The 27,600-nt window shown below is 39.3% G+C and overlaps 3 protein-coding genes across 3 annotated transcripts in view; 1 reads left to right on the forward strand and 2 right to left on the reverse strand.

Annotated features, from left to right (window-relative positions):
- Positions 1-330: 330 nt before the first annotated feature.
- On the reverse strand, positions 331-3,636 carry LOC146372446 (uncharacterized). The gene is given in 7 exon segments (XM_084954388.1): positions 331-438; positions 1,638-1,728; positions 2,023-2,090; positions 2,093-2,116; positions 2,754-2,820; positions 3,158-3,492; positions 3,526-3,636. Coding segments are annotated over 7 exon segments (804 nt in total).
- A 1,155-nt stretch (positions 3,637-4,791) lies between these two features.
- Positions 4,792-6,791, forward strand: uba52 (ubiquitin A-52 residue ribosomal protein fusion product 1). The gene is made up of 5 exons (XM_084954402.1): positions 4,792-4,883; positions 5,312-5,423; positions 5,817-5,903; positions 6,211-6,313; positions 6,636-6,791. Exons 2-5 carry the CDS (start codon positions 5,321-5,323, stop codon positions 6,727-6,729), a joined length of 387 nt encoding a protein of 128 aa, XP_084810528.1. The 5' UTR covers positions 4,792-4,883; positions 5,312-5,320; the 3' UTR covers positions 6,730-6,791.
- A 508-nt stretch (positions 6,792-7,299) lies between these two features.
- The window catches only part of homer3b (homer scaffold protein 3b), a 52,445-nt gene continuing 32,144 nt past the window's right edge, over positions 7,300-27,600 (reverse strand). The window contains exons 6-11 of the mRNA XM_084954403.1: positions 23,789-23,797; positions 20,956-21,092; positions 18,271-18,427; positions 14,201-14,311; positions 13,189-13,269; positions 7,300-11,848 (exon numbers count right to left, since the gene is read on the reverse strand). Of these exons, the coding sequence (XP_084810529.1) occupies positions 11,663-11,848; positions 13,189-13,269; positions 14,201-14,311; positions 18,271-18,427; positions 20,956-21,092; positions 23,789-23,797 (681 nt within the window). The 3' untranslated portion in view covers positions 7,300-11,662. The remainder of the gene's footprint in view (positions 11,849-13,188; positions 13,270-14,200; positions 14,312-18,270; positions 18,428-20,955; positions 21,093-23,788; positions 23,798-27,600) is intronic.

Consider the following 27,600-nt stretch of genomic DNA (forward strand, 5'->3'; position numbering starts at 1 on the left):
GAAAAAAAAAAAAAAAAAAAAACACCTGAACTTAACAGATTTGTAATTTTTAAAGAACTCGAGGATCATGGCAAAAGATTAACACGAGGATACATTTGAACAACAGTACATGTTTGTTTTTTTGTAGAAGCTTGCAGAAAACGTAGAACCTGTGTTTGACCTTTTTAATCATTCACACTGCTACATGAAAACAGTTACGTGAAATTTTAAAACATGGATTTATTCATTTTTAGAAGCCTTTAAAAAAAAAAAACAATAACAATATCAGTAATAATCACATATTCTCTTTAACACTCTTTGTTAACAAAAAAATTCTCAGTCACATGACGCCTAATGAGAGACGCAGCCTGTGTGATGCAGGTTCAAGGGTTTGATTGCGTAGTCCTCACTGCTGGTGGTTCTGAAATGCTGCTGGACCAGTGGAAACCTGATGTTGCTCTATTTAAACAACAAAAATCAATAAACAGAATAATCAATATTATTTAATGATTCACAGGATAAGACAAAAATGGAAGGAAATAGAATGTATATAATTAGTGCAGTAGTCTTGTCACTAATATTATTTTTACTAATTTGGGAGCAGATATCACAATCCTGGCTCCTTCATACAGTAAAGGGAAGAAATTAATTTTTGCACCGTGTTGATTGACCGATGCAGAGTTTTCCTGTCCGTCTTTAAAAGAAGGTAGTCGTACTTGGTGGTGCTGAGGCCCAACCCTTATTCTGTCAGACACAATGAAAATGTTTAATATATTCACATATCTCTTTGATCAAGAAAGAAAAAGAAAAGAAAAGAAAAAATAGTAGTAGCATCAGATATAACACAGGAGGATCATTACATCAAGCTTAACATAGCAAAATACATCATCATCAAATGTAAGTCCAGGCTCTATGAGTCAAGTTAACCTGAAGTGAAAAACAACCATTCTTTATCTGTTAGTGAATGTGTAAAATACAAAACTAAGCAGGAGGTGTGCTATCTTACATCAGAAAATGAGATTATGTTGGTGGGGACTGACATCCTCTCATCCATCCCTTGTGTAGAGAACTAACATTTTGTGCTTTTGAATCCTAACAACTGGAGCTTCTGTGAAATAAACAAAACAGACGAATCCAGGCAGATAAATGAAGACAGAATAATATATAGCCTTGCATTTTTATCCTAATATCGTATCATAATACTTTTGATTTTAAAAGAAGCTTTTAGTCGCACAGTCAACCTACAGATCATTCAGGTGAAACCCTGCATCAAACTGTAATCTATGACCTCACTCTATTTTTTTTTAGACTTTTTACTAAGACAGAACGATTGGAAACATAATATACAGAATAAACTCAAAAAGATAATCTGGTTTTAAACTTGTAGTCAAATATTAACACTTAAACACTGAGTATAGCAGATGAATGCAGACCATCATCAAGTAAAAGTGTTCCTGCTGAGTCATGTCTCCTCAAATTAGACAAAGAGTATGCGTAACAATGAGCATAGCCTTTGGATGCCAGCCTCTTTCTTGGTATCCAAGGGCCATGAACTTTTGCTTAGCTTGATTTAATAATTCCGGTGTTGTGAATTATTAGTTACCAAGAATGAATACTAGAAAAAAAAAGCCTGTGTGGGCATGGAAGAATATTCTAACCCAGCTTGTGGTAACAATAGTCCTCCCTAGCAGGAGTCCGTTGAAGCAGTGTTTAAGGCTGAGCTGTGCTTGCTCTTTCACCATAGGCTGCCTGTATCAAAAACATAGATAATTAATTTATTATTTGTGTAGTGGGGAGTTCAGAAACTAGTAATAATTTTCATATTTTGCATCATTTTAAAATTACCTTTGAATCAACTGGATGTAAATGTTACTGTACATCTTAAATCTCAAGCAGGACTAGTGCAGGACTACTGCATCAAAAAAGAGCTATAAAGAGAGGCACCAGGCACTATGGCATTAATTGCTTCTACTATTTGACATCTTTGTGTATACAGCCGATCATGTGGAAGGGGTTTTCCAGTGAAGCAGAAAGGTTGCAGACCTGCAGACACCGGGCTGACTGAATGATGTAGCGTGGGTCGTCTGTCTTTCCACAATCTTCACACGATCAAACCCAAAGGCACTGAAGAGGTGTGCTGGAGGGAAACAAAACAACAGCCACCGTTATGATTTGTGTGCTGATAACACCCATGTCCTGGAAAATTTCATGAAAAGGTCAATACTCCTTTCACTTCTGCACATCTACTTTAAGTTGACACTCCAGGTCAGACTATGCACACAGCTGACAATAGACCTGAGAAAATGGGTTCCCTGGAGCAGATGAGGATTTACAGGGAAGACACTAAATTCAGTTATTAATCATGACCTGCAGTTATGGCATTGGGTGCAAATGTATGAGAAACCTGTGGGTAATACATTTATTGCATGTAGTTGAAAAGCTGTAGTCAGTGTTAGGTTATTTTACCTTTATATTATTTTTATTGTTAATTTATTGCTAATTTTATTGTTAATTAATTCAGTGTTATAGCAAGATAACATAAGCATTACGACTTTTATGTGACCTAAATCAGGTATAAGATTGAAAAGTTTAGTTGTGAGAATTTTGAGAATTTCAATTTTTTCATGGAAATTTCTATCAGAGTAAATATTTGTCCTACTAGAACAGTTTATATCAAGCAGTTCAGATTTTCATCCCAGCCACATCGTTATCAGAATATAAAGCTATCATTGCGATGTCTCATGACGTAAGAGATGCTGCACCCACTTTATTACCCGTTTCACTGATTGAGCAGCCCTGCTCCAAGTTCCCTGAAAGGTGTTGTTGTACTCGGAGACAAAGCTGTGATCACACACGTCCCCTGTATTTGTGGGAACTCTGTCTTCTACAGAGAAATTAATGATTTTGTTAAACATTACATTCTCCTGGATTCATAGATGAGTGCTCACAATCACAAGAGGTCCCATACGTGTTATTCGTTACAAGGTGATGACATTGAAAGGACGGCATTTTGAAAAGGTTTACCTTCTTCTTGAGAGTAAACACCCAGATCTGATTAATATTCATGTCAGTCAAATGTCACTTTAGCAAGGAGTCCATTATCTAATGTGGATTTTTCAATTTTACCAGAAAATCCAAAACAATTAATCTGATTATATTTTAATTGTGTATATTTTACTAAGCTAGATGTTTACCTGTAGCTTTAACAAAAGGAGAGCCAGAGTGTGGAATGAAGCTCACTCGGATGGTGCTTTCCAGAAGCTTTTCCACATGCTGGAGCCACATGGTGGCGAATGTTGGTCGGATGGGTCTCTGAGGGAGTTGTAAGGAATGAGCCTGGAAATTCTGGGCATGCGTGGTGAGGAATTCAGCCATCCGAGAGTCTGTTTCCATCTTGAAGATAGTTTTATGCATGGCACGTGGGATCAGGGGAATCTGTGGCAATGAGTGATGCTGGTAGGACACCGCTGTCTCTGTGAAATACTCAGTGTACCCCAAGTCCTTGGCATGCCCCTGGGCTGGGACAGGGTGATGACATGGCTCTACCTTCTTTAAATTAAAATGCTGGAAGTCCTCTTGGAAACAGGTTGAGTATGCATCTGGAACGTTTCTGTACAAAAATGGGATGTTGGTCGATGGGAGCAGCTCTTTCCCCATTCGACGGGCTGAAATCAGTGCTTTCTCCAACAAGACAGTCATACTTAATACCAAAACTGTCCTACTTGAGTTACTGTAAATTGCTTGTTTAGCATAAATATGATTCTGAAGCAGGTAAAGAAAATGCTGCAATGCTTCACCAGAGAAACGTCTGTGCTGTGGAACATGGTAATGTTGATACTGCTGCTTGCTGCTCCTGCAGAGAAAAAAATAAATACTGTGGTGTCCTGTTACTTGTCGAAGACAGTGAGTGGAGTGGACACAAAATTATTCAGCAGGAAGATGTATTTCCATAATAAGGACATGTAAAATGTCTGTGTTATTTTAGGTATGAGAATTTTCCAAAACAGAAAAATGCCTTGCTGAGGACACAGTAGACTCCTCTTTGCCTTTTCTTTGGTGGCGTTAATTCTATAAAGTCTTGTCTATTGGTACCATAATACATAATCATAGATAATAAAAATGCATCAGGCAGTTAACTCATTTTAAAAATATGGGCATAAGCTTAATGGTCTATGTTTTGAAATGATTAAAATATAAAACAAAATAATCCGTCTTTGTCACAAAATAAGCTAAAAAGTTTATTTTTCACAGCTGTAGATTACCTAAAATGTCCTTTTGCAATACAGGTTGATCATTTCAACATTACAGTGGAACATAGGCTTTAGGGAGCATTTTAAATAACGAGAGCTCAATAAAAATACAGAATATATTTAAAAAGCTTTGATAAGACACAAAATTCAAGTTAGATATGGAAATGCATACATATGAAAAAGCAGCCTCTTATTGTTTCATTTATACGGGTTGTCGGTGATCGCAGTCACTTCCAGTTCTTCAACAGCAGGTGTCCGTCAAAGTTCATTTTTGACCAGTCTGAATCTTCACAGGCTCATATAATTCACAATGAGAGTCGGCACTCTGTCAATCGTTATATTCGCTTATTTTATGCCGGTATTATTTAATTAACTGATTTGTATGAAGTGTCAGAGCGAATTACACTGCTCGCTCGAGTTGTCTGTTTATAAGCCTCCGTGGTGTACAGATCTGATTATTACAGCGTTCGTCGGGGCTAAATGAAAGGGGAAATATCTAAGATGTTTTCATAATGAAAAAATAAAGTTTTAAAAATGGTAACACTTTGACTTCAAATCACATTTTATTCTCAAAGAGACAGCAAATTAGGAAGTGACGTATTTCAGCGTCAGCCTCTTCCGCTCTCTTTTCGTTGAGGCTCAGCTAGCGGCCGGGTGGGTAGAACGTTTTGTTCAGCAATATTTAACGTTTTTAAGATTATAATAAATGTTTGAATTTGACTAAAACAATATCGCTTTCATCCTTTAATGACAGCATGTATGTTTGATGTAGTCTTACATTAGTTTCAACGAATAAAATTGACATAATTGTGATTAAATTCCGCGCTGACGATAAGCATGTGGCAAGGCCTGCAACGAGCCTCTTCTGCTAGCGCTTGCTAATGTAATGCTAACTTACCAAAAGCGCCGACAGTCGGCAAAATGATGAAAAGAGTTTATTTATTAGGATAAAAGTTGCGAAATCGTTTATGATCTAGCTTTATTATTCATCTCGCAGGCGATTCGGTTTTTACTGTGGTCAGTCAGCGAGCTAAGTAGCTACACGGCTAAAAGCAAAGCTAACGTCATTTTTCTGTGAACAGCCTGCAAACATGCAGATCTTCGTGAAGACGTTGACGGGGAAGACCATCACCCTTGAGGTGGAGCCCAGTGACACTATTGAAAATGTCAAGGCAAAGATCCAGGACAAGGAAGGTGAGCTAACACGTCTAAAGTGACGTTTGTGACTTCTTGAAAAATAGTTGGCTGCTCAAGATGTAATTGGTCTACACCTTAAATAAAAGGGACAATTCGAGTGAGCCAGACTCTACATTTTAATACATGAAACTGCGAATTGGTAGATATTTAGTGTCCAGAACTCTAGTGGCTGTGGTTTTGAATTAGAAACGTGGGTTTTTTGCCTTTAAGACTGTTATGGCTTAGGCTTACAAGTTGAAATAGATTTGCACTCAAAATCACACATTAGACCACAAAGGTGACATAGATGGACTTGTTTGGAGCAACCTGTGGAGTGATTTGGCTTTAGATTCTGTTGTAGGTAATGTTCATGTTAAAGTGCAGATTGGTTGATTAGTGTTGTGTTTACAGGAATTCCCCCTGATCAGCAGCGTCTGATCTTTGCTGGCAAACAGCTGGAGGATGGCCGCACACTGTCCGACTACAACATCCAGAAAGGTAACGGCTGTGTTGTTTCTGAAATTGGCAGTGGCACACAGTAGACAAGCTGCCTATTATATAAGCGTTATGAGAAAGTACTCATTAAATTTGTTTTATATCACAAATGCGCTTTGCTGCAGTTGCCAGTAGTTTGTATATAACGCCATTTTGGATATGTAGCTATGGTATGGTGTCATTTTTTCTGTGTTAAATGATTTTTGATTGACTTTTAAATAACCAAGGTGTGCATCAATTTTCCTGGTAGAGTAGGCTTTCTGTTTAAATATAAATTTGACATTAACATGATGTATTTACTGTTCACCAGAGTCTACTCTCCATCTGGTTCTGCGTCTGCGTGGTGGCATCATTGAGCCCTCACTCAGGCAACTGGCCCAGAAATACAACTGCGACAAGATGATCTGCCGCAAGTAAGTCCAGTCCTAAGTATGAAAATTTGATTATCCTCAGGACTGCTCTTATTTCTGTTGATATACATTTTAAATATATAATTCAGTGTTGGTAGAGGACCTTATAAACTACATTCGGAGGTCTTTGTATATATTTGAATTGAGAAATAATCAGGTAGATAGAATTACTTTGGTTTGGTTGCACAGTGCTTTAGTGTCACCTGAAATGGCAGTTGAGAACAGCTGACCTTAGTTTTTGGCTGAAGTGGGTTTTCTCAGGATCTTTTTCATTTCTAAACCCTGAATATTTTTAAATTGGTACGCTGACCTTTTTGTTTTGCAGGTGCTATGCCCGTCTGCACCCCCGTGCTGTCAACTGCCGCAAGAAGAAGTGCGGACACACCAACAACCTTCGTCCCAAGAAGAAGCTGAAGTAAACATTTACAACTAAATTGGCACTTTGTGCTATTTTGTGTTAAAATAAATGTAGAAAAAAACTGCTGCTTGTCTGATTTGTGTTATTTAATGAAAATGTAAAGGTGTGTGTTTGTTAAATTCACTTGAAAAGTGACCATAAGGCTGTGCTGGCTAAATTAACAGCCAGGAAAAAGTAACCAGATTAACTGCAGTAAGGTGAAGCTGGTGTAATTGACTATTGGGATTTAACAAGAGCTCCCAATTAAGTCCTGGGATACTCATGAAACCTGCTTCTTGGAACTGGTTTAGGATTAAATTTAAGATCTGTTCCAAAACTAGATGATGATAATTTTGTGTAGTTTACAACAAAACAACACATCAATGTTGGGCAACAAAATACGCAGCTGGTGTAGTGATTTAGAGGTTAGTGTGCCGGTTTTATCTGGCTGATGATTAAATACAAGTTTTCTCACTGATTACTGTTCTAACCCAAGCAACATGAAGGGAATAGTGAACTTGAACTATTTCATAAATAAAAGTGGAAATGTGAGGATTAACACCAGGTTTTCATCACACAAGAACCACAGCAGTGACTTTGCATGACAGTTTTAATGTTTAAAACATTTATGTACAAATCCCATACAAGCACCTGCTCTCCTCAGATTCAGTTTTCGTACCTTGTACTTCACAACACTTCAATGAGACTAACCTGAACTAAACTATTCTGAGGTATTTAGTCATACTGAAAGGTTAAATGTGTCAGAAAGCAATGAATGATGGGTAAAAGCTGACATGAGATGAAGATCAGTGTCACTCATAAATTGGCTGTTTGTCGATTCCAGTTGTGGCTTCTGTTGGACATCTTTGGTACTGCGGTCTCTCAGAGCGGCAACAGACTGTTTTTAAAAAGTCCTTATTCCACCGTATTTTCCGAGGGATCCACACTCAAGTTCAAAAATATATCCTTCAAACATCTGGTGATCTGCATTTCACAAAATGTATTGTGAGACTTTACAATAAGGGGTATCAAAGTGTATTATTAACTCTTCAGGACAGGCATATTTGAACAGAACCATAAAGTGCAGTAGTAAAACGTGGTTTATCATTGCAGCCACAGATGATGATAATAAAACACCAAATCTCTAAAAGGAGACAGAAGTGCAATTTAACTCAACAGGTCCTGAAATATGAGTTGGATTACTCCTTTCATGTTATGTAGCTACACAATAATACTGCACATTAGTCGGTTTTAAGACCACTGATTATATTTTGTATCATAATCACATGTAGTGAATTGCTTAATTATCCTTATTCTAAAAGAAAAAAGTATTTACTCTTGCAGCACACAAGAACTACTCCTAATGTGTTAACACAGTATTATTGTGCAGCACTCAAACACAGGAATAAGGCCGTTTGATGTGTTTCTGATGTCATTCATGTGGAGCTTATTGAGAGGAGCTGCTAGCCTGTTTTCTTCATGCTTACTAAAGGCTGGTAGCAAATTCGCATAATCTGGTGGAGCGATGACAAAAAATGCGTGTATCAACTATTAACAGGCAATTAAGCTAGAAATTTTTTTATTGCTAATTTGTTAATTGTTGCATGTAGCAGCTGATGTTAGAAACCCCCAGACCTTTTGTAACTTGTCAAAGTGATGAAATATCAATCTTTATACCAAGTGTTAATGTGATAATAGCAATATAATGCAGAAATGTGTCATTATTAACATATTTAGTACATTCAGAATTAGAACTGCTGCAGCAATTCTTTTGATTATCTGCACTAAAACTTAAGAGAATCCTAAATCAGTATATCATATACACTGTCAGCTGAACATGCTATAACACTAACAAGGAAAGTAAGAGGGGGTAATAACGGGATGCTATTACATTATATTGTAGTTTATTACATTAACACATTTCACAATTTGACATGTTACGATTCTGGCAGTCACTGCATCACCAGCTGCAAAGACCTGCACCTTATTTGTACCTAGACTATTACTGTCATACGAAGAAATCAATAACTCATTACAGGGCAAGAAGCAAAGATCGATAGATATTGTGCATCAGAAATTCTCATACAGCGCTGACAGACAAGTCAATTAAGTACCAATTTACTAAAACTTATGCAGTTGTGCTTTTAACTGGAGCGGTCCGAGGTTACACGCACACATCCTCGCATGTTTCACCATTTATGTGAGGACACTCGTGCTTAGCAAAGCCTTAAGGGACATTTCACCTCAAAATAAGATACATCTATAGTTTTATTTATCCATCTAAATCTATTTGACCTCAGCTGTAGACATATCTACTTTCTCATCTTACTATAATACACAGATTTTATTATCATATGCAAAATTTGTTTCCTCCAGCTCCTCCTACACGACCAGTATTTGAGCAACTAAAGTTGGCACACAGGTACATCCTAGGAAGGTTCTTATCCATATCACATGACAGCCACCTAGTAATGGGTTAAAACAACCTGTTTTTGTTTGTTTGTTTTTAGCATTTAACACCTTATAAAAGCATCAAATCTTATTATTTCATAACAATAGCATCTGATTTATATCCAAAAAGTTTCAGTTGTTTATGATATAGTATAGATTGCCTGGCAATCAACTAGCGACAGGCTTTTAAACTGACCTGATTTGAGCCTTTACACACCTGTAACACAGCAAACAATCCTACAACACAGGCATGTGCTAGTTAATATAACGGAACTAAAAGGCAGTTTTACCTTGTGAGCAGATTGATGTAGGATTTATATTCTGTCTACTTAACCAAGCCTATCAGCTGTATCACTGGATCTACCTGTAATGAGAAGTTTCTACTCATAACAGTGTGACAGCATGTAAACGTTAACAGCAGCCTCCTCAGCTCTGTTGTAAACTTGACTAGCTGCAATCTTCGTTTGGTTGGTGAGTGCAGTTGGGCAGAAAGAAACTAACTCCTACACAAACCTGCTCACACCAAAGTACCAGGGTCAAACGTTCTGCTATTTCTTTGATTTCAAATGCATTGTTTGTGGTCATTATGTTCAAGAGAATGCAAAGATGCTTCTAATCGTCACCCTCACCAGAGCAAAAACTTGTACATTTTGGGGGTAACTGTCCCTTTAAAGTACCCTTTAAAGTTGTTAGGGTCGTTCCAAATGTCCTCACATCAATGGTTTTGAATCAGTATTAGTAAACACACACACACACACACACACACAGCTTCACATTTCTTGGCAGGTATGGGGCTTCTGCAGAGCTCATGCAGGGCTCTTGTAGTGATCTACTCTGCAGCTCCACCGAGCCTCTCTCTAGGGTTATTACTATTATGGTAACTGATAGTGTTAAGCAACAAGGAAAAAGTACATTAAGCAGAATTGTTATATAACTTTGTGAACACGGACAAATGTAAACAAAATAAAACTTGGCACACACGTTATGAAGTGCAATCTCAGTGTCCGGGTGGGAAAACGGCACGTGTACAGACCAGAGCTGCTGATATTACTCTCCATAACAAACTCAGTTCCTGCAGCTTGAATTTTGCAACATTTGTGGCCGTTTTCTCCATCCTAACTGCGAGTAACTCATCGATGAACATAAATAATAGAGTAAGTGGTGAGAAAGAGCAGTCCTTATAAAACATGAACAAAAACAGTTGTACGCTGGCGATGGAGGAGACAGAATGGGAGCAGGTTGTTGCATCTCTGAGTTTGTAGATGTTCGGGCTGGTGTCAGACCAGTCTAGGCTGATGATGGTGAACTGGAGCAGAGTTTATTCAGGGCCTTTGCTTCCAGAGGCTCTTACACAGCTCACACTTTTACCGGGTGCATCTCCACAGTATCAGCAGAGGATCGTCACTTTTTAAAAGCAGACATGACAAATACGTACATTTAAGAACTGAAAAAAGCAAAAACGCTTCTGCCAAAACTGCACTGAAATAAGCATTTATGGAAAGCCACTTTGTTTCTATGACCCAAATATGGAGATTTATGAAAAGTTGCTTATGTTTAATGTAGCTATAAAATATAAAAGCAGATTATATTTGATTTCACAGCTCTCCCAAGGTTGATGAAACCCTTGCTCTTACAGCGCTGCAGTTTTCATGGTTCGAGGGTTTCAGACTTCCTACTTTGCAGGAAAACAGAACAGTACAAACCCTGTCAGGTAAAAATCTTCCTTCAATATCTGCCTTTGCAAAATTCTACGGTAATCAACTCAGGGTGTTATGTACCATTAGGTTGAAATGCTTCACCTCTCTTCTTTACTACTGAAAATCACAAGGTCAGACTTTGACAAAAGCCACTTTCGGACATGCACTTCTTTCCATTTACCGCACGGCATTTGAATGCATCGGTTTACATCCAAATGAACACTGCAGTAACTTTTCTATGTTGCGACTGCAATCCTACTAGGGTGGGCCGAGTAACATTTACACATCACTTTAGCATAGCAGAGGGAAAAAGAGGACAAAGCTCGCCAAGACGCGAGGTAATCTGAGGAATGCAATGTGGAGGGCGATGCAGGAGGCTCAGTACAAGATCTCTTTTTACTCAGTAATGTTTCAGCATTGGCAGAGTGTGTTTAAGTCACTAAAACTCTCCAATGCTCCATGTATTGCAAAGATTGCATCGCTTTGTGGGTGCGTCTGAGGGAAGCTATAATGTAAATCTGACTCATGTCTGAATGAGGAGATAAAAAAGTCTGAAAAGTGCTCATTTTTATGGCACCAGCAACAGAAGGACTTTTATATGAATGGTGTGAATGGCAAACAGCACAGGTGGTTTGCTCTGCACATAGCACCTTTAAGAGGTTTCCAATGCTGGACTGATGGTGATAAACAAAGAAAGTTCAACTATAGTGTGTTTGCCTCCATGTTGCTCTGATCCCGTCTCTGCTGTTAGATCAGTTAAACTGGAGGGAACGAGACTGTGGAGATGCACCCCAGCTCCTGCTGTGGCTACTTGCTGACCAGTTTTGCCAGACTCTCTCTCAGGTTGTTCAGGTCACCGATTTTGATGTCCAGAACGTCAATGATCCGTTGTACCTCGACCTCCGCGTGCGCCTGCTCCTCCCGGTTGGAGGCCAGGGTTTTTTCTGAGCTTTGAACGCGATCCTCCAGCTCCACATTTCGTCTCTCCAGATCCTGCAGAAGCACGGTTATTAATTCAGGTTTTCATTTTTCTCTTTTCATTTAACCCAGTAATTGCTACCAAAAGTGCATCTTTGCCCACATTCTTATCCACAAAATGCCATAAATGTTAGTTTCTCCAGAATATGTTGACAAGATTGACAAGTTATGTTTTGGGAAAAACCGGATCACAATTAACCGAGTAGAAAAAGTACGGGCCTTTATGCCTTTATATTGTGTTTCTATACATTTAAACTTCAGAAAATATGCTGTAAAACAGATGTATTCCAGGGAGATACTGCGACTGCTGACTGCTATAAAATTTGCTAAAAAACTCCTCTCGGAGTAATTCAGTTTAAACTGTTTATAATCCAAATTCAAATCTGCAGTTTCCTGCTTTATGGGGTAATTCTGTATGCGAAAAAGCACAGATGAGTACTTTATGGAATAAATCCAAGGACAGCAAAGGTCAAATATGAATACAGATAATTCACAACTGATACCCCCGGTAAGAATGATAGAGGACCTAATAAAAGCAATGCAATATGCATCAAGTCTCATCTCAAGCATTAAGAAGGAAATTCAATCCAATTTGTTTTCTCCTTGAAGCCCTCAGTTCACCTTTGTAGATTCTTTGCCACACTTACTGTTGTCTGAACTGTACGGTCTCTTTTATAGCTGTCCCTGATTATTCATATGCCCTGGTTTGGGTAACAGCAAAAAGGACATTCATATGTAACAGATCATGAAAACTGCCAACTAAAAAGAAATCCTTTTTAGGACTAGAGTGCTTTAGGTCAGTGTCATGCACTAACCTCTAAAGGTTATGCATAAGTATTTTAACAGTTTGTTAAAGAAAAAAAAAAATCCCTTTTATGTCTGGTTGTTGTGGAAAATCACAACCGGTCAGATAGCGGCACCAATAATTTTCCATTTTGAAGACTTTGACACACATCAGTCAGCCTGGTAAGCATTTTCATTGCTTATCAGGTTGACGGATGTCACACTTGCAATCCAATATAGGGAACCATTATATTAACTATACACTAATCTGCTGATGACTTTCTAGAACGAGTGGTTACTTATTAGCCAACATACCATCAGAAAACTGACAAATATAAAAGGATATTCTACCAACCTAAAAAGTGACATCATCAAATGTAATCTTTTGTACAGCAAAGAGTAAAAAAGTCCTAAAATGTTCATTTTACTACAGCGTGAGGAAGAAAATCAGCAACTTCAGAACTGATAGTCGTTGAGCTATAAAAATGTGTGACATTTTCCACAAATGTGTTATTTGTGCAGCACGACAAAGTTGTCCAATTTGATGAGTCAGTCACAAAACTGCAGCTTACCTTGAGTCTCTGCATGGCCTCCTCCCTCTCCCTTTCTAGCTCTCCAACATCTGTTTTCTTGCTCTGTAGATTGTGAATTTCCTGAAAACACAGTAACTCCAAATAATTACAACACCATCTTTCCGATTCATGTACATCAATGTCCCGAGAACAAGCAGCGTTCCTCATTAATTTTATAAAGGGGGTCAGTGATAAGATTTGGGACACCTTCATCTTCTTGGGAAGGAGGGAGGGAAACATGCCACTGTGACCTTGCATGAATCCGGCTGCCAAAAGTGGACTGTGTTTAAACGACGGGACAGATGTGGTTATGTTAATGAAGCTGGCAGAGAGCAGCGGGCTGCTTTCAAAGGAGCATTTTGCTTTTATTTATCCTGAGGAAACGTTTCTTGGCTCAGCGTGTCCTGCGTGCATTAGCGGACATTGACTTTACCCACAGAAACATGCAACATTTGACAAGATGATGTGTGTTTTAGAAAGGTTACAGATGCCGTCAGAAATCTGTCATTCAGCACGGAGGAGGCGGTTCGGAACATCTACATCTCGAGTCTCGGCGTTGCTCGGTCGTGTTCTGTAAGACTGTGACATTTTATCAAAGCACTCTTCAATGTGATCAAAGCGACAGACACGACAGAGCCTCAAAGCTGAATCCAGATCTTAGCAGACAAACAAATGAAAAAAGCCAGTGAACACATTCTTCTGTCGTTGTCTGCATGAACTCTGCAGCATTTTATCAAGTAGTTACCTTTTACACAAGTACAAGAAAATATTTCATTTAACGCGTTCAAGATGATTTAGAGAACAGATATTCAAAATGACACTTACTCTTTCAGAGTTTTTATGGCGTAATTGAATATCAGAAGAAGATTCAGGCTCACACATCCAAAAGACTGCTGGCAGTACATAATGTATGCTCTTGTAAATTAAGCTAGTGGTATACACCGAGCTTCCCTTTAAGGTGGCAAATAGATTTGGACAGTGTGCATTGCTGAGAGGAAATTTGGTGTCTTGCCTGGTCTTTGGCTCGCAGCAGGGCTTCCAACTCCTCCAGTGACCGGCTCAGCTCCTCTTTACCAGGCTGTCCAGCAGAAGGACGCCCCAGCTGGGCTTCAAGCTCGGCCACCTGGAACACACACACACACACACACACACACACACACACACACACACACACACAATGAATAACATTAAAAACAACATTATAAGATAAGAAAAGCAAGACTACCATCTAAATCCACCTTCTAAAGGCTTCCATCCAAGGTGAGTTTTGAGAGATATCACAAATCTTAAAAAGACGGGGGCCTTTTAAATGTTGGAAGAGAAATCCAGAAATAGGGAGCGGCGACTGTCACTCCATGTTTAGCTTCTCTAATCGAAAGAGAAGCATGGACGGGAACATGGGATCACAGATTCAGGCTTTTAATGAAACTCAGGCAGAACTAGTGCGATGCGAAATATTATACTTAATATACTGTAAACAGTAATCGAGCATGTATCAAACTGTGCAAAAAGAAGTCTCATTTGTAACCAGCATAGTTACGAGTCTGACTGATGAAAATCGACAGAAAACCAGAAGTATGGTATCTCATTTCCTGAGACGGTCTGATTTAGTTTTAACTAAATCTAATTTAGTCTTGAAGCTAATCAGTCCAGTTTTCATGTTATTATGTTTTCACATAATCTTTCTCGTAGACAGATATGACAAACAAGAATCAGCCTTACAAAAAGACCTAAGAATCCAAAGTTTAATCCTAACGTGTGATATAATTTTCACAATGCACAGAATTAATTCATGCTATTAATGGAAACCAACATGACCACGGCCTATGCACAAACACTTTACTGTCCATCTAACATGTGCAGACACACAACAAGTGAAGTGATTTTCACAGCTAATAAAAGTCCATTTAGTGAAGAATTATCATGCACCACACTGCTGTGCAATTTACAAATGAATCAAGGACATTTTCTTTATTCATTGCCTCTCTCCTGACTCTGCTCCCCACCACACACACACACACACACACTTAAAATGCTTCTGTGGAAAAAAGCTTTGCTGCCAATGGGCACAGCACTGAAGCCTCTCGCCTTGGAGACTTTTTTTTTAGCTGTTCGAGGGGGTTTGACCTTTTGAAAGATTTTGATGAAAGATATTTTCCCAATCTGACCCACTTCCATGCGTTTAGCATATTAATGAAAAAGTCAAAGACCGTCAAGATTTGACAGACGGTTTGACGAAACAAGGACAAACTGTGCAGCATTTGAAGTCTGAACACGATGAGATTCGGCCGTCTTTTAGGCCTTTGTAGTTTAACAGACAGATCGAGGCACAAACAGTGACAGGGCTAGAGGTCATGATAACATATTTAATTTTGCTCCCCATTTGATTAAAGGAATAGCATTTGATAACGAGACACTTGAGCAATAACGAAAGGTTACCGTTTTACTCGAGATCACTTGACCATTTTAATCACTTTGAACAGCCTTTTGCATTGTGTTAAATTAAACGAGCGCATGCCAATGGGGACTAAAACATGTGACTAGACTGCAGCTTCTATTTGATAATTACTTAAAATGAAATGCATCACACAAAATTCTTCCAGTGAAACAATCAGCTCAGTAATTTTATTTAACATTTTGTGCAACCACGCAAGAAAATCTCTGGTTCCAGTTGTTTAAATGTGATTATTTACTCTTTACTGTTCTATGACAATAAATGTATCTGGGGTTTGACTGTTGATGGGAAATAAGAAATGGGAAGATGTCCCTTACATACTTGAGATTTTTGACAAATTATGGCTTCAGTGTGAAAGTTCCAAAATAATACTAGTTTGTGCTTTAGAGTCCCATTTACGATGCATAATAGAGCAGAGCTCAAACAAATCTGAGAAAAAGAAATAGCCGTGGGATTCAAGCAAGCCCTTGATCTTCTACTTTCAGTTTATTTTAATGCCGGTGCTGCAGAAATGGCCGACTTTTCATTTTCTCTCCTTTAAGCGTGTCCTCTGCATTTTAACAGGTAATTTCAAAGTGGCATTTTAAAGATGCCAAGGTATGCTACTCCAGCCAAGCCGAGCTTCACAAAAACCAATGCAGGCTGGGGATGGGGGATGGGGGCTTTGGTTTAACCTGGTCTGTAAGTGACAGCCACCGTCCCCAGAGGCAGTAGCTCCATCTCTCTGAACTCCACACAAATAGCATGAGAAAAAGCCTGTAAGAACTGTGGTATCTGTAATATTCCCACTAAAGTTTAACTGTTTTAAATAACCGAGACGCATCTGCTTACAACAGCAATAGAGCGCTGACATAAACTTTCTGTTAAGTGTAGTTAATTTGATTAATTGTTAAATATTTATATGGTATGTGCCAATGAAACTCAAACTAGATTGGCAGAAGAACAAAATACACTAAAATGGAAAAATATACTATAAAAAAGAACCATTCAAATATCCTTAAATGCATACAAATTGCTGTCAGCCTCTCTGTGGTGGACAAACACAAACATGGCTGAAGCTGCTCAGAGTGTGACGAGGGAGGAGAAAGCCAGCCATCCTCTCTCCTTCTACTCCTGCAGTGATTTATCTTCTTCCACTAACTGGGGCACAGAGGGGGGAGGAGGTGGGCAGTATAGGGTGTCCTACCCTCACCCCCCTCCAGGAAAAAAAAAAGGAGAAAAAAAACAAAACCCTACCACCCTGTTACCAAACCCTGGAGGCCTGCTCTACTTCCAGCCACCTGGTTGACTTTGCTACAGTGTGTGTGTGTGTGTGTGTGTGTGTTTTGGGGGGAGGTGTGTAACTTTCACCTGCACTCAGAAATAGATGAATTGAAGATAATAATAAAAAAAAAAACGCAATCTGAAAAGAGGCAGTACTGTAAAGGTTATAGAGCAGACCCTAAATTAAATATGAAATGTCTGCATTCTGGCCCTGCGACTATCACGGGAGCCCGTCAACAGAAAATATCCCAGGGAGGGGGGGCTGGATGAAAAATGCATCTGCAGTTTGGAGCAGGCCTTGTAGGGATTTTAATGTGATACTGACACATTTGTATAAATGAGTAAAACAAAGTTTTATAGAAGAAACTCGATAGATGCATTTGTGCTAGTTTAGGTTAACATCATACCCATAAATATAATTTCTAAACAATTATCAACAACAACAATGCACAATGGGCTGTATATTCAGTTTACAAGTCCCTCATAGTGCTTACTGTAAATCACACACTGTAGCATACAGCGCAGGAGCATAAAACAGGACACTTACTGTGTTTAAGTTTTTTGGACATTGGCTTTTCAGTCCAGCCTAAAAAAACAAGTCCGCTGTGGTCTTATTGGAAGGTGAAGAAGCTGTTCTTAAGGAAGGAAAATTGGGAGAAATGCTAAGATGTGCCAAAATACACAAGAAATGAACTGAAAAAAATCAGTGGCAACAGGAGTGACGAATCCAAATGTGAGAGCTTTGGTTCAAATCATCATTAATATGTACAGAAGAGGTCAGGGGAGAGCTACAAAGAGCCCAAACACACTGCCAGTCCAGTTATACAGCCTCCCCAGAGCCGGGATCTCAACAGTATTGACGCTGCGTTGAACATGCGTGGGATCATGTTGACAGGAAACAGAACAAGAGGCAGCCAACATCCAAAGAAGAGCTTTGAATGTCCTTCAAGAAGCCTGGAGAACTAGTCCTGAAGACTACTTACAGAAATGATAAGACTTCCTTAAGAAGTGCAAACTCATTAACGTTGTAATTTTACTATATTTCCATGAACTGCTGCACTTACTTCCCATTTTCCTAGAGAAATATAAAACAATTGAGGAGTGGCTTAAGACTTTGATATGGCACTGTACTTTCTTTTAGATCAATAAGTGTCATTGGTCGTCTCATTACCGTCTTTCATAAAGTGACTTCAAATAAAATTCTGTATTAACAAGTCAATCAGGCCCTTATCGTTTTTCCTAAGACTGTGAAAGCATCTTCAGTGTCATCTTCACAGTATAATGTGAATTTCTTCAAACACTGACTGAAAAAGACTCAACTTAAGCCTACTGTAATAACTCCTCTGTGCACTACATAAGGTCACCTGGTCTCGGAGGCGATCGGTCTCTTCCTGGTATTCAGCCAGCTGCTTCTTCCACTGTTCCACGCTGCTGTTAGCTTCCTGCAGTGCTGCCACCAGCTTGGCATTGCTGTCTTGAAGAGTGAAGAGTTCAGCTTCCAAGTTGATCTCACACATAGACCTGAGGACAAGTTCGCCACACACAGACTTCGTTAATTCTCCTGAAGAACTGGTACTCTGATTCTCTTTGTTCACCTGAACCAAATCAATCGAATGAACCAATCTCAACTGTTAAATGATGCTACTTTAAACAGATAATGTTTGACACTGTTGGAACGAAACCTTGGAAAGGAGAAAGCAGAAGATAAAGAGGTAATAGAGTGAAACATTTCTATTATCCTGCAGTAGCTGTGTGATGAAGTTTATTGACATTTAATGAATTTAAGGAGACAGACGAGTTCTGCAAATTATGAACGTTATTATGACTTTATATTTAATGTCTTTTTGGACAAGTGCTACTACAGTGAGCTTTTTTTATTATTATGCCTTTAAAAAGCTTCAGCAAATATTTTTTAGGAATTAAAGTGGACCAGGAAATGCAAAAATAATTATTATGGCATGATAATTTTTCTTGGGTTTTTTAGAATCATTTTGTTCCAAATCTGCAACAGAGCAGAGCAACACTCACCTTCATCAGTGGGAAATTGTACCACAGGGTACTAAAAAAACCCAAAACAACATCGGTAATTTGTTCTGCTTTATTAAGTTGTGGGAAAGATTCAGTGTGCCGGTAAAGGTCATAATTCAGTGGGGATATTTAATAAAGCAGAGAGCTTCCTCTTTAGGAAGCAGAGTCTCCACCATAACGACTAAAACTGGCAACCATAATACCCCTCACCATAGCAACGGGAGAGAAGGGCCTGCATTGGCCTAAAACAATCATAAAATAAAACTGTTGGAATAATGGGCTGTAAAGCAGCTGAGAAGTGCTTCACTGGTCCCAGATGGAAGGTTGAGGGATCAATAATGACCGCTGTGATGATGATGATGATGATGATGATAATTACGAGCTGCAAAATTTAGCACCTTTCAGGCCTGGGTGGTTTTAAGTCATGGACACACATACAGATTAAAAAGAGCACAAACGTTATGGTTAGGCCTCAGGTGATGGTGTTTAATCTGCCTGCTACAGAAGAGGCACAGATATGCACACATACCACACTGCAGACCAGGGGAGAGTCCACCTGTAGAAGAGCTCAGACCGACTCACTGCTGCTTTTCTAGGTAATTAGCTGCAATGTTTGAGCTTATGTGTAAGGAGGGTTCATTTTCAGTCCTTGGCCATTCGCTCTTTTCAAAAATACATACATCAATAAATACATAAATAAAAGACTGTATTTCTTGATTTTTAGTTCCTAGAATAAATCAAAACTAAATATTCCAGATGCGTGGTGCCCACACGCAGAACTATATATATCTCATCACTTGCTACTGTGCTAGCACTCAGTCTCATGTTTCATTTTAAAATTATGTGTTCTTATTGTAAACACTTTGAGGCATCTGTGATTTCGGATTACATAAATAAAAAATAAATAAAAATCACATATTTGCTTGACCTGCTTGACCCATTTAACTTCTGATTGGCTAAACACACCTGATTCCAGCCACTCAGGAGTAAAGCGAGGAAAGCTGACCATAGCGGTGCTCGTTTCCCATGATGCAGCTCGATGCCACAGTGCAGAAATCACCTGAACGTTAAGTGAAATATGAACTAAAAAGGCACAAATCATTCCGGTTTCCACTGCATGTTCACTAATGATGTTAATCTGAAAAGAGAGCATTCAGATGCAGAGTGAGCGCCACTTCTGCCTCCAGGATGAATAACGGTTTTCCTCATCTGTGGAATACATCCACGATACCATCACTACGCGCCAAAGAAGTCATGCGTTCAGTTTCTTTGAATGCGAAAAGCAGAGAAGTGTGACGTCTTAACAATGGCGTGCACTCTATAAAGGCTTTGCAATTTAATGGCTCGTAAGTCCGCCTCAGACAGGATACAGGGGACTTTTTACTCAGTGCTTTGAGTTCTTACATATGCTCGTGCAGCCAAGCTGGGGGTTAGACACTGCATTATACGAGTGGGTACACTGCTACGTGAAACAAAGGACGGAGGATCCAAGTGATGAGCTTAATCAAAAGATAATCCAGTACTTCAATATGATCAAAATCTGGCAACATGCGTATGAATACATTTAGGAGGAGAAACCTGATGTCACTTGTGAATAACAGGGAGTTTTCTTATAGTTAAAGCGTTACTTTATCCATTCTTAGTATAGTATGTAAAAGGAGGGAGTGACTTGTTTAAAATACTTTTGGATTTCCAGTGAAGAAAACACTTGTACTGTGACTAAGTGATACAGAAAAGTTTTCTTAAGGTAGCAAGCTAAAGAGAATGCTTTCTAAAAGTTTCAATACTCCCACATGCACATCTGACAGTGATAGCCCATGGCTGTTTGACACCTATAAAATAATCTAGAACAGTTTATTGCTTTATTTTTATATAAAAATATAGCAATATGATATATTTTTGCTATGTCAGAAAAGACTGAAACATTTTCATTTTATGGGTTTCTTTCTGTCTGTATATGCATCTGTTGAGGGAGTTTTAAGCATTTTGGTGACTCGAGCAGAAACACAATCTGTCATTACCCTTCAGACAACATCTTCTTGACCCTTTCTTTCTCTGCTGTCAGCTCCACTTCAGCACTCTTGCTGCGAAACAGCTTTTCCTCCCCGGGCCCGTTGACTGTCAGCAGCGGCGGTGAATGGCGGTCCTCCGACAGCTCCTGAAACAGACAGCGCATGGACCAACGGGGATAACAATACAAACAGGATCTGAACACTGAAGAGATGACATGATGTCAAACCATCAGTTTCGTGTAGTACAAGAAAAAAGGCTAGATAAACCAGGACCTTTCATGGAAGCGTTATTGGAAAAAAGGGATTCTTCCTTGTTTGCGATTACACCGTAAATCCTCAGGAGCTGCGCTGCAGTTTTCATATCAGACAACAAGAGTGCTCAAGCAGAAAGTGCACGATTAAGTGGCAAGAGCACTTCAACAGGGTACATTTCCAGTATTCTGCATTGTTATATTGAATGTGTGGTAGAAATGACATTGAATGCTTTGATAGACCAGCATGGCCAAATGCAGGCCAATAATTCTACATTTCTGTTGCTCTTTCTTCAAAGCATAGGCTTAAACTGGTGGCCCCTCCGTTAACATCCCTACACCCAAACCTGTCATCAGGACACAACAGACCAAACACAGTAGCAACAACACAGGACAGAGCTCAACATACCGGTGCTTGATATGTCCCATCTGGGCTTCTGTAAACAGGCTCTACACAAAGCGAGCAGCCATGTGTGGAGCCCAGCTGCTTTTATACAGCATCACAGATCTGATTGGACTCTGATTCAACAAGAAGTGACTAAGATACAGCTGCTCCTTCCAAGGGCTCATCTTTCCGTGTGTGTACAGAAAAAGTATGTGCATCGTGTCACCGTGTGTGCATTGGTTAAGAAATGACACATACCGCACATCTGGTAAGAGGCGAATTGGTAGCACAGGTTACATACTGGAGGGATTCAACGTTCATTTTGGAAGCTGGTTTAGGGTTTAGGGAAAATTAACTGTTAATTTCAGACTAGCTTGTGTCATAATAAAAGTAAATAACAGATATAAAAATCAACTTCAAACAACAGCAGCTGTTCAACAGCTGTCTTCCATGTCACATGATCCTCCTCAGCAGATGTCATGGAATATTTCATGTTCAGACTTTTATTCTGTCAAATATATCAGATTCATCACCTTAAATATGAAAGCCAAGTCTATTTTTTAGTCACTGCCTTTTTTGAATAAATATTCACTCGATGAACCAAAAATAATCATCCACACAGTCTCTTTGTCTTTGAATCAAGTGTTTTCAGCCCCATTGCCAAAGGTGTATAAAATCAAGCAAAAACAACAACAACAACAAACATTTATGAAAGAACAGGTCATTTTAAAGAGTTTCCTAAATGCTAGAAGTTCCTCAATCAACCTTAAGTGTTATTATTGAAAAATGTACTGTAAACCCAGTAACTGACCTCCAAACCTCCTTTGATGTTAGTAAGGGACTAAATTTAAGATGGAATTATTAATAGGAGGCTACAGAAATATACCAAGACATCAATGTAAACTATTTGTTTTTTTCTGAAAACTAAATAACAGATGAATTATTGAAATAACAAGAGCCTTCTTAAAATTAACCCACAAGAACCCACCGCTTCTTTACACATTATCTGAGCACAAATATTTGAGATATTTGTTAAGCCGAACATTATACCCATATTTTAGCCCAAGTATTTAGCTTAATCAAACTGAGCAACATAAAGAGAGACCTAAAATCTGACATTATACTTGGCTCGTCTAACCAATCTGCTTTGATATTTACATTCCCTGCTGCCCAGAAAATGGTTCATGCTTCCTGTCACACACTTTTGGGAACCACTCTGGTAAATCTGAGGCTGTGGGCTAAAAGGCAGCTCCACTTGCTTTTTAAAAGCATGCAGATGAATTAGCTCAGGCACATTTCTATACCACCCGTCGCCCTCTTTCTTTCTTCTTCTTCATGGAAACCCAAACCTGAATTCGTCAACGGCCCAGTCTCTCACTGGAGTATCGCAACCCTGCATTTACTGTAGAAAGAGCTTGTATTATTAATTTGAGTGAGCCTGACTCTGTTCCCCTGAGGACAACGGTTTATTATCTACAGCTCAGCAGCTCCGAGTCTATGCTTATGGATGGATATGGAAATAAAACACACAGCTGACTCAATGTGGATGAGCTCTGTGTCCAAAGGAAGGAATGAGAGAGGAGGAAAATCAAAGCTAAAACAACTCCAGTCCGGACCCAACGAATCGACTATGTGTATTGCTGAATAATTCATAGTACAGATCATGTTTAAGTCATAAATGGGATTGCAAATTTACAGCAGGTTCCCCCTTTTTTTAAATTTGGTGTGTTGTTTGCTAACAGACTGAGTGGAAACAAAACAGAGACGCTAAGAACACGGACTAATTAGCCAGAGTTCAAACAACTTCCAGTTTTTAAAGGATGTATTTGTGCATTTTTTGTTTTCAGGAGATGTTGGGGAGAAAAAAGAAATCAATGAAATGTTTCCCCTGATGATGGGGGAGGCGTGATGAATTCAGTTTTCTGTAATACTTAAATTAAAAGAAAAAATACAGAGTCGATTACACTCTTTGTTGTTGTTGTTGTCGTAGCCATACTTAAAGATTGTTTTCCCTTTCACGGCAAACGCTCGGTTTGTTCTGAAACTTTAATTTGCTCTCAAGTCGACTTTGATCAGACTCCAGATAAATTATTGAGCGCGAGTGTCCGTGCAACACCAAGTCTACGAGCAGCAGTTCCTCCGACAAAACAGGAGCTGCTCGTCTTTGTTGTGTTTGTTGTAGGTTGGTGTTTGTGTTTTCACGCACCTGTGAAAGCTGAGATGGATGAGCGTGCGTCCCACGATGCATCAGCAAAAGAGAAAGAAGAGGAGAGAGAGAAAAAATGTTATTATATGATAAAAACCCCTCTTAAAGTAAAGGCAAAGGCAGTTATCAGCAGCATGGCGAGGGATCTTTTTTTTTGCTTGTGGATTTCCTCTGCGTGTCACAGTGAAACAATTTCTTAGACATTTACAAGTGACTTTGGTCTCCTTTTAACAAAAACAGCCTTCACAGTAATAGGAAACTGGTGCTACGCAGCAAGAGAACTTGTGAGTAAGTGCAGCTCGCAGATGAGAAGGGAAAGTTGAAGGTTACAGGCAAGCGGCCGAGGGACGAGACAAGAATTAATCTGCACATTATAGTAAATGATGCTTTCAAGGGCTTTCAAATCTGGCTTAAGCACAGTTATTTTAACTACACGTATACTGTTTTCCAGACATTGCATGCCACTTGTTTGTGTGGAGTTACACAAGGTTATTGGCAGAAGCACTGACTCCAGCTGAAGGACGAACACACGGACAAACTGTACCAACCGCCCACACAGTTCTGACTGACGGACAGTCCATGGACACAACAGCAAGGCGAGCTTAGCAACAAAGAAACAATAAGAGTAAATATAAAAGAAGAATAAACGCAGCACATATTTTTCCACTGTCATCATAAAAGAGAACATTCAGTTTGTGATGCCCAGCTCAGCAGGCACTCATACACGTGCGTGTTGTGTTGTTTTTTTAAACACATAAACAGCAACTTATAAACTTTTCAGGGTCCTGAGAGAATCCCGGCTTGATAATCGGTGGAATCCCAGAAACTGTAAATATTAAATTGCTTTCCTGAGAGCTTTCCTCATGACGGCTCCGCACCACTGTTTGTCTTAAGTAAATCTACACTGTTTACTTATTTATCCCAGCCTCAGTCCATTTGCTTCCTTAGCTCTATAATGCCTCTCTTTCTCTCTCAGTTATACTCCCCACTTGACTTATTCATGTCTCTATGCATCTGAAGGTACCTGCACGGGTTTCCCTTGAAGCACCTGTCCTTACCCACTGAACAACACACAGTCACGCATTCACTTTTCAGCTGCTTTTAATGTCAAGACAGGGGTTTAAAATATTGATAGCTGGCATTTCTGACTCGACATGCATAGAGTGAAGGAGACGAAGAGGAAAAGAAACAAATGTTTGCTGGCCATCAGAGGATGGTAACAGCTTCTGTAGCCTGCTGTGATCACGCTGAGAGAAGCACGAATACATATGGACTGTTTCTGATATACATTTACTGTGCAGTCGTGTTTCAACTCATTTCAAACTGGATATTATTGTAATAATAAAAGAAAATCCTTCTAGAAGCTAATTAATGCCAATAAAATACAGGAGTTTATCTGGGTTGGGGTTTTATTCTCACCGAGTATTAAAACCCTTAAATACAATGAAATATTCTTCCTAATTATTTCTCAGTTCCTTAAAACTATTATCCCAGTTACAGCTCTGTCTGTTTATCATTGTTCATTTATTTTATCTCGCCGGCTTCGCAGTCTCCTCTTTCATCTCATCTTTAAGCTCTGCAAATAAGCCAGAAAGCTGGAGCTCCGCTGCATGCAGATCCCCTGCTGCTATCCACACACACACACGTAGAATATGTGCTCGGTAAAGCCTGAGGCTGCAAAGATACAGCTCTGCAATACCGCAGGGCTTTTACTGACCAACTGTAGGTGATACAAGACCTATTGATGCACTGGCAGGAAAACAAAACAAGACAAAATAACGCAGCTTCTCTGCAGAACTGCACACGGGGAAGTTAGGAAGACATTTGTCGGTTTATTGTGCCTTTGCTCAAGTATTTTTGTATTTTTAATTTAAGAACAATACGTTTCTCAACAAACGCTTGTATAACGCTTTAAACTCCGCTCTGCACAACCGAGCGAGTTGCTGTCAGGCAGAATGTGCCCATGTGTTTGTAGAGAACTTTAAACAGTACTCACACATTGGCAACTGTTTACAAAAGCTTAACAGCCTTAATGGAGCTCTTGACTGGCATTACAGCCACACTGGAGCTGCCATCAATACTTGGCGGCGGCTCAAACCTTCCTCGTCCTCGTGTGCTCGCAGCCTATAACAACGTTGATTGGGTATTATTTCCACATTATACCGCCGCAGACAGTCAGCAGTATGGTGTTTTACAATGCGCTGCGGTGAGCCAGAAGAGAGACGACGTGATAATAGCCACAGCGCCTCTGCGTTTACGGCCTGCCACAAAATCAATGACTGTTGTCTTATTGAGAGATCAGTCCAGCTTGTTCGCCTGCCTCTGACCTTGCAGTTCTAACCGGTGTGTCTGTGGTTGACTTATTGAGACATATTCATGTGTTGAGAGAAGTCTTTTTCTTTTTCAAAATCAACCAGCCAACAAAACAGGTCTCTTGTTGCCATGGCGACTGCAAGTAACACATCTGCTTGTTATTGTGTTACTAACCCTGACCTCTGACCTCCCAGTGATGCAGGCCTTTCACATTACACCAACTGACTGAGAGCTTAAAATCATATCTCTATGCCCAGTGTCCTTACTGCAAATGAAAATGTGTTTTATTTACTTCTTTTCTGGATTTTTCGAATTTGGGAACACTTAGTCGCATTTCAAAATTAATCAGCAAATCATATATATAAAGATATGTTCATGGTTTTAAAGATCAAACTTTAAGCTTTCAAATTAGCTAATAGGGACACCATAGCAACAGTAATTGTAATTTTTTTGTGTTTTCTGTGATACGTTAAGTTAGTTTGAAATAGCCATGCTTTAGCTGGATTGAGGGAAACTGTGATGGCGTTCACACATGCAGACAACACTTGGGAACAAGGTCCAAATTTTGCAAAGTATCATATGTGTCTGAACTTATCAATTCCTCTGCTAACGCCTGCATGTGCTGACAGTGCACACCGACTGCAAAGCAACAATGTCAAACATGTGTTAGAACTAGTGTTGCCATAAAAAAGGAGATGACAACAGAAGTAGTTATAAGCTCTGTAATATGATGAGTTCAAATGGCGAAAGTCCAGCAACATGCCGAAACATCTTTCTACATAACATAGGATTCACTCCCAGGACTGTTGTATTTGATGCTCTATGTTTGTGCACCACAAGTGTTACTGCTACTGTTTCCCAGCTGAGCAGATCATCTGTACAGATGCTGAACACGGGTTTATTAGACTTAAATTAATGACAAAAAATATATTACCTCAATTTTTAGACGTTGACTGAGAGACTGATGACACATGTAGCACTAGGAAGTATTCTGTTTGGGATTTTAGATAATATAGTGTGCTGACACTGGAGTTGTTCATCGAGATGTCCCTTAATGAAGGAAATGTGGAAATGACTTTAATCAAAGCCAAATGAATTTTAATTGCACTCACCTACTGAATATTCCCTCTGATAAATACCCATAGTCTCATCAATTACAAACAGACTATGGGTATTTGCTGCGATTTATTTTGCAGCAAATCAGGACCAAGCATAAATATACTATGAACATATTTATGCAATGTATTTCCTCAGATGGGAATGTACACTCACTGGCCACTTTATTAGGTACGGCTCAACTGCTTATTAGCCTAACTATCTAATCAGCCAATTACATGTTGCAAATGAAATGCATTAAGGCAGGTAGACATGGTCAAGACAACCTGTTGAAGTTCAAACAGAGAATCAGAGGATGAATGATTTTGGTGACTTTGAAGATTGCGTGGCTGTTGGTGCTACACAGCCTGGTCTGAATATTTCAGAAACTGTTAATCTACTGG

The sequence above is a fragment of the Perissodus microlepis genome, chromosome 15, assembly GCF_051167445.1.
Source record: "Perissodus microlepis isolate ML-2025 ecotype Zambia chromosome 15, ASM5116744v1, whole genome shotgun sequence".
In the NCBI taxonomy this organism is placed as follows: Eukaryota; Metazoa; Chordata; class Actinopteri; order Cichliformes; family Cichlidae; genus Perissodus; species Perissodus microlepis.

Bases quoted from the DNA above. Each gene is read 5' to 3' on its own strand.
- uba52 (XM_084954402.1), top strand. From the start codon at position 5,321: ATGCAGATCTTCGTGAAGACGTTGACGGGGAAGACCATCACCCTTGAG. The intron at 5,904-6,210 runs GTAACGGCTGTG...ACTGTTCACCAG, and splicing joins CGACTACAACATCCAGAAAG to AGTCTACTCTCCATCTGGTT. The intron at 6,314-6,635 runs GTAAGTCCAGTC...TTTGTTTTGCAG, and splicing joins GACAAGATGATCTGCCGCAA to GTGCTATGCCCGTCTGCACC.